The sequence below is a fragment of the Carassius gibelio genome, chromosome A12 (genome assembly GCF_023724105.1).
Source record: "Carassius gibelio isolate Cgi1373 ecotype wild population from Czech Republic chromosome A12, carGib1.2-hapl.c, whole genome shotgun sequence".
NCBI classification, from domain to species: domain Eukaryota; kingdom Metazoa; phylum Chordata; class Actinopteri; order Cypriniformes; family Cyprinidae; genus Carassius; species Carassius gibelio.
In genome coordinates, this window is record NC_068382.1 from 24,693,253 (window position 1) to 24,700,752 (window position 7,500).

The window sequence follows — 7,500 nt, forward strand, 5'->3', positions numbered from 1 at the left end:
ATACAATAAAAAAATAATATTATTATAGTATACCATTTTGTTTTAATAAAAATATATAATACAGATTCAAATAACTGATAGAAACAAGTATCCGCTTGATTATGTCATTTGCAGTTTTTTCATGGGAGTGGGCGGAGCTCTTGCTCGCTGCAACACTCTGATTGGTGGAATTTTCTGTACAGCCTCATGGGTAATGTAGTTTTTCACCACAAGTTATGATATTAAACATTATTTAAAAAATAAGTTGAATTAGTGTGAACATATGGTTTTAATAAAAGCATCTATCATCGATGAACAACCTCACAACAGCTCTGTCTCTATTAGTTAATCTGTCATCATTAAAACACACTATGGAGAAAATGAATGGGTTTTACTTCCAGAACTCGACTGTTACTCGCTGAAGGTGTTTGAGATCTCATGTCTTGTGTTTGTCTGTCTGCAGACTTCATGAACGTGTATTTCCAGATCCGGTCCAGTCAGCTGGATCGCTCCATTAAGGGTCTAAAGGAGCATTTCCGTAAGAACATCGCCAGCTCTGCCATCCACTCGCCCGCCGTTCAGACCAAACGCAAGGAGATGCCCACCAAGAAGCCTCCTAAAAGACCAGGTCAGTGACCTTTAACCCCTCACCCCACTAGACCAGGTCTCTTTGGGTTTCTGCTGGTCCTCCATGACCTCGTTCTCCTCTTTTCTTGTTCTAGTGTGTTCTTCCTAACCGTCTCCTCTCCTCTTTCCTCTTCTCTGTCTCACTGGTGTCTGATGATGTCAGTCTACATCCCAGGTAAAGTCACAGCTGTGTGTGTGTGTGTGTGTGTGTGTAAGGTCCAAAATTAACATGCTGTCACTCCTACTAATGACTAGTGAATTGGGAAACTGTACTGGCTATAAATAAATCATAAAAAATATAGTTTGCATAAACATTGCAACCAATATATTTCTATAAATCCACTGTTAAGTTCAGAGTAAAGGCACTTTGATTACCTCAGCATTATGCATTTAGATTACTGAACACAATTCTGTAAATGAATAATGTATTTATTACAGTAGAAAGAAAGCAACATTGAATTAATCAACAAAACAGTTTTATTAAAAACAAATAGTGTTTCAGATATGCTTTGAAGGCACGGAAATTAAAATCTTTGTTCATATTTACTCAGTTTATTTATTTATTAAGTTTAAAATGTTAAGAACCGTTTGTTGGTGATTTATTATTATCTTTTAAAATAGTTTGAAAACATGCAAGTCACAAGAAGTGTTTTTTTTTTTTTTTTGCTTTCTTTTATGTGTTCTTTATTTGAAGAAAACAGAAAGTGTCAGATTGTGCAAGTGAGGTCAGAAAAGCAAACTTTTTTTTACAAAAAAAATTGCTATTGGTTTAAGCATAAATTTGGTCCTCTATATAAATATTTGTACTGTAAAAAAAAAACCCTGCCATCTTTATTGAGTTTCATCAGATTTGAGGTTTGTCAGTAGTTAGTGTTGGAGTGTGTGTGTGTGTGTGTGTGTGTGTGTGTGTGTGTGTGTGTGTGTGTGTGTGTGTGTGTGTGTGTGTGTGTGTGTGTGTGTGTGTGTGAGTGTGATAGCTGTGGTCTCGGAGGGATCTGGATTTCTCTCAGTTGCTACTCTGATGAACAGGGTTTCAGATGCTCTTCCTCATGGTGTCTTCCTCTGTTTTCCTCCTGCGATTCCTGCATCTCTCTCTGTCTCTCTCGGTCTCTCTCTCTCTCTCTCTCTCTCTGTTTTGGTGTTGATGGGCAGTAGTCTCAGCATGGCCTGGATGGAAAAAAGGGTTGTAACCTCACTCCTCTGGAAGGTAAAGCGGTCTTTCTGCTGTCCTTCCTCTCGAGCTCTGTCTCTGTTTTCTCTCTCTGTTTTTTAACTGTTGTTGCTGCATTTCGGAAAACAACAGTCGGATAACACTTATGGACCACAGCAGTTTCGTCCTCACCGAGGTCAAACCAACCTCAGAATAGAGCAAGACACGTTTGTCTCATTTTAAAAATATATATTTATTAAAATTACAATTATTTTAGAAATTCTATATTAATAATTAAAAAAATAATAATGTTAAAATTAAACAATAAATAATAATAGTGTAATTCATATTAATAATAATCATTTTTATTTAATTTTTAGTTTTTTTAATGCATTTTATTTTTCTTAAAAAAGTGATTATTAAATGTGTTCTGAGCATACGTGACATCATACTATCAGTATTGTTGGTGTTAACTAAAACTATAAAAAATATTTTTATTATGTGGAAAAAGCTGAAATAAAGCAAATATAAAAAAAACTAACTGACTGAAAAAAATAAGTTTGAAGTGCTAAAATGAATCAAATTAAAACTGAAATAAATATAAATTTAAAAAAACTACTGGGAAAAAAACTAAATTATTAAATCAGATTTTAAAATTAATTAAAATAATTAAAATAATTAAAATTAAAATTAAAACTGTAATTATATAAATATTACTAAAAGTTAAATTGAATACTGAAAATATAAAAATAGTGTATAAATAATAGTTTTATATATATATTTTATATTATATATACATTACAAAAAATGTAAATAATACTGAAACTATAAATATAACATGACAAAAATGCCAAACTGTCGTGACATCAGTGTTTCCCATAAGTCTCTGTGCTTTACTGGGTCCATCGGTGCTCTCAGAAACCCACTAACATCCAGCGCTCGGTCGAGTCGTGTGAGTGTTTCCTTGTTCAGCCCTCCCTCTGTAACCCGGGAGAGTGACACGGGTCATGTGACTGTATCCTAGCCAATCAGGTTTGGATCATGACCTGCGAGGGGTTAAGCACCTGTCTGACGACAAGCACGGGACGACTGCAGGTGAGTCTGAGCTCAGAGACCACAACAACAACAGAAACAGGGTCAAAGACCAGTTCTGAGTTCATGACCAGCTACGAAATGTAGTAAAATGTATTTTAATGTTTATACTGTTGGAGTGGTCCAGCTAACGATCATCTGTTCACAAGTTTTGAGTGTGTTTACAAACTGATGGACTTTAAGTCATTAATCGTCATAATCCACATTATATATGTTATACAATTAATTGTATTATTTTTTTTTTATAATAATAATTTATATATATATATATATATATATATATATATATATATATATATATATATATATATATATATATATATATATATATATATAATTTTATTTTTATGTATTTATATTACTTAATGCATTATTTTGTTTCATCTTTAAGCATTATTATAATTAGTAGTAGTAGTAGTAGTAGTACTATTAATTATAATAATATCAATAAAATTAATTAATTATAATATTATTAATTATTTAAAAATTAATTTTAGTTTTAAAAGTAAGTGATTGTCATTTCATTCAACATTGAGACCTTAAAAATTCAAGTGGAAATCCGGCATTTAATTTTATTAATTAAAAAATATGAACGTTATTATTTATTAATGTATGGAATTTATAATACAATTTAATGTATTAATATATTTCACTTTAAATCATTATTATCATTGTTATTATTAAATGTAATTCATGATTAATTATAATATTATTCATTATTTTAAAATGTTAATTTCAGTTTGAATACTCATTTTATTCAACAGTCTTTTGGTTCAGATGTTCACATTCGTTTCATCATCAACATCAGGTTGCATTTACCAGTGGTTTCCTGCAGCATCATGCAACATCAAAAAATGATTTGGAAATGAGAAATGACCTCTTTATTTCTCATTCATGATCTCATATTGATCAGATATACCTAAAACTGCAGTCTTTCATTACTGCATCTCTGACGGCACAAAACACAATGATAAAAATGTTGTGTGTGTGTGTCTCAGGGAAGGATGAGGTGTTGGACATCGAGGTCGATTCGTACATGCACTGCATCAGTGCGTTTGTGAAGCTGGCTCAGAGCGAACACGCTTTACTGACCCAGATCATCCCCGAACATCACCAGAAGAAGACCTTCGACTCGCTCATCCAGGTGAGGGCCGCGTGTGTGTGTGTGTGTGTTCAGTGTGTGTGTGTGTGTGATCACAGTGTTTGTCTCTGCAGCAAGCGCTGGATAATCTGAAGCTGGAGGGTGATAACATCGTCTCAGCGGCGCAGCGAGGCATCATGAGACACGATTACTCCTCTGTGCTGACCGTCTTCCCCATCCTGCGCCATCTCAAGCAGACCAAGCCAGACTTTGACTCCACGCTAAAGGTAGAGAGAGAACGAGAACGAGAATGAAAGGTCTTTTTGGCATTGGTGATGATGTCATATCCTGTGTTGCTGTGCAGGGAACGGCTGCCAGCACCAAGAACAAGCTCCCAGCTCTCATCACTTCTCTGGAGAGCACCGGAGCCAAAGCGCTGGAGGAGTTTGCTGACAGCATTAAAGTAATCGACTTTCTGATCTCACTGCTGGTTATATAAATGTGTGTGTGTGTGTGTGTGACGAATAACAATCTTGAATTAAAAAACAAATTTGAAACGTGATATATATCAGGTGCAGAATTATATTATTTTATTATTATTTTATTTATTGTTTTTGTTCATTTTAAAGGATTTATTATTTTTGTTATTATCAAAATAAAATATAAATATTATTAATAATTTTAACATAGTTAATTACTATTTAATATATATATAAAATGTAATATTCATCCTTTTAATTGTTTAATTATATGTACTGTTGAATAATAGTTATAATTACATGTGTAATTTTTATTAATAATGATAAAAAAATTATAGTTTATTTATTTATTACATATTTGGATTATTATAAAATAATACATTTTTTATATTTTTTATATTAGATGTATACACATTCATTTTAATCATTTTATTTACTAAAATAAAACCACTTCTAAATAATTTATTTTGAATAATTCACATAATTTACATTTTCATAATTTGTTACATTTTGTAATATTTAGAATAAATTATTACATTTTTTTATAATAATAATCATTTAAAATTAAATTATTATTTCTTTTTAAATAATTTACTTATTTAATTTAAATGTCTTAATTATTGAAATGTAACTATTTTTAATGTTATAATATTTTTTATGATTAATTAATTTTATTTTAATAATAATAATAATAATTCCAAATTGGTCAATGTTTCATACATTTTGGTATACTATAAATATAACACATTTTATTATAGTATAAAACCTAAGGGACATCCCTCATTACACTCACGTCGTTATATTAAAGATTAATGTAGTGTTCTGTCACGTGATGTTCTCTGCTCCAACAGAACGATCCGGATAAAGAGTACAACATGCCGAAAGACGGAACCGTCCACGAGCTCACGAGCAATGTAAGGTCACTGAGAGTAATACACACAGTGATGCTGATTGGCTTAAAGACAAATCTCTTTCTCTGATTGGTTCTCGTCAGGCCAGTCTGTTCCTGCAGCAGCTGATGGACTTCCAGGAGACAGCCGGAGCGATGCTGGCCTCTCGGGGTACAGCACAAACACTTCACAGATAGATCCAAGAGATTTACTGCCTTCAGAAATCAGAAAGAGTAGTAAATGTCTTGCACTGCTGAGTTTTTCATCACATTCATGTTCATAACACACTGTCCTCTCCCTCCTGTCTGCTTATTTGTCATCTGTTTACATTTCCTGTGGTCTGCATTTCCTTTTCCTTTGGTTTTCCTGACAAGCGTTCAGCAGAGCGAATATGATCAGTGCTTAGAGCAAATTCAACCATTTTCAGCTTCTCTGCTGTTGTATTTTCTTCCTCCATCCTGCAGAGGGAGCTCTTAATAACAATCTTTAGTCCCTAAATAACCATATAAGTACCTTTGGCCTTCATTAGTTCTTAAACATTATTTTTGTTGTTGGATCTGCTAAGAAGTTTTGCCTTGTGATCAAATGATCAGAATGTAATATTATATGGTACGTATTTTCATTTAATTAAATCATTTTATTATAATATTTTCTAAATGTATGTACAATTTTAAAGCATTATTATTATTATAAATATTAATAATTAAAATATTTAGTCTGAAATTAATATTATATTCATTATGTTCTATATATGCATTAATTTATATGCATTTATTATAGTTAATATAATTTAATTATTACATTTCATTTTAAAATATTATTAGTATTATTTTTATTGCTGTAGTTGAAATGGTCTGTGATGATCTGAAAGTAAGATTGTATGTTCAGTTATATAATATATTATTAATAATAATAAATATCATTTTAAAAAATATATATATAATATTTTTTACAAATTAATATTATTTCTTAAAATGATTACAATGAATTCTACTGTTAATAATTAAAATATTAAATCAGAAAGCAATGTGTTCTGTATGTTCGTTAATTTATCGGGTTTTTTTTATTTATTTTTTCTTCAGGACACACGTTGACAGCAGTGCATGCCACTCTGTAGCTCCTCCCACTGCTTCCTCGACCCCGCCCTCTCATCTCTGCTTGTCTGTCATTGGCTGGCTCTTAGTGGTGAAGCTCTTCACTAACAGAACTGTTTTAACTTCTCACTCTCTTTCTCTTGTTCTCTCTCTCTCTCTCTCTCTCTCTCTCTCTTCTGCTTTGCTTCTGTCCTGTAGTACTCGGGGACACTTACAGTATTCCTTTAGACCCCGAGGTAAGCGGACGAGCAGAGACTTTACAGACGTGAAACCAGAGCTGACACCATTCACTGTGCTAACACATGTCGTCGATACATAATGTACTGGAGAATAACTTTTACAAACATGTTTCACTCTGAAATACTTCAAATTATAGAAGTATAGTGAACAGATTTCCTGTTTTGACCCCAGATGCAGAATTTTATTATTAATTCATTTATAGCATTTTATTATTATTATTATTATATTATTATTAATATTTATAATATTTGTATATTATTTAATGTTGTTTTATGCACTGCTGTTGTATTATTACTATTATTATTATTGAATATTATAAAAATAAATTCATATATATATATATATATATATATATATATATATATATATATATATATATATATATATATATATATATATATATATATATATATATTATAATTAATATTTAATTACTGTAATTATAAATAATAGTAATATTATAATTCTTCTAGATCATTTAAATTATTAAAAATATATTTTTTAATTTAATATAAAATTTAAATAATATTTATTTGAAATAAAATGTGGAGTGTTCCAGAGTCAAACTGGCATTATAATATTATTGGTTCATATTTTTCGTTATTATTTAGTAATATTATATGATCTTAAAATCTAAATGTAGTTAAATGAACTGAACTCATAGACATGCATATGTTTCTGAAAGACTTACAGGCTCTAAAAATGAATTTCTGATGTTTTACTTGTGCTCAGTTAAATATTCTGTCTATAGAAAGTCTCATCTCATGATATTGGCTCTGAGCTCTACATCGCATGCAGACAGCAGGATATGAAACAATCCTCAGACGTCAGAATCTCTCTTCCTCTCGAAGAGCTATAGATTATTCTA

At 31.0% G+C, this 7,500-nt stretch overlaps 1 protein-coding gene across 2 annotated transcripts in view; it reads left to right on the forward strand.

Annotated features, from left to right (window-relative positions):
* The window catches only part of LOC128025537 (exocyst complex component 7), a 14,124-nt gene that overhangs the window by 3,914 nt on the left and 2,710 nt on the right, over positions 1–7,500 (forward strand). For both annotated transcript variants that reach the window (XM_052611985.1, XM_052611984.1), the window contains exons 6-11: positions 443–607; positions 3,847–3,992; positions 4,064–4,216; positions 4,294–4,392; positions 5,260–5,322; positions 5,403–5,469. In XM_052611985.1, coding sequence (XP_052467945.1) covers positions 443–607; positions 3,847–3,992; positions 4,064–4,216; positions 4,294–4,392; positions 5,260–5,322; positions 5,403–5,469 — 693 coding nt within the window. The remainder of the gene's footprint in view (positions 1–442; positions 608–3,846; positions 3,993–4,063; positions 4,217–4,293; positions 4,393–5,259; positions 5,323–5,402; positions 5,470–7,500) is intronic.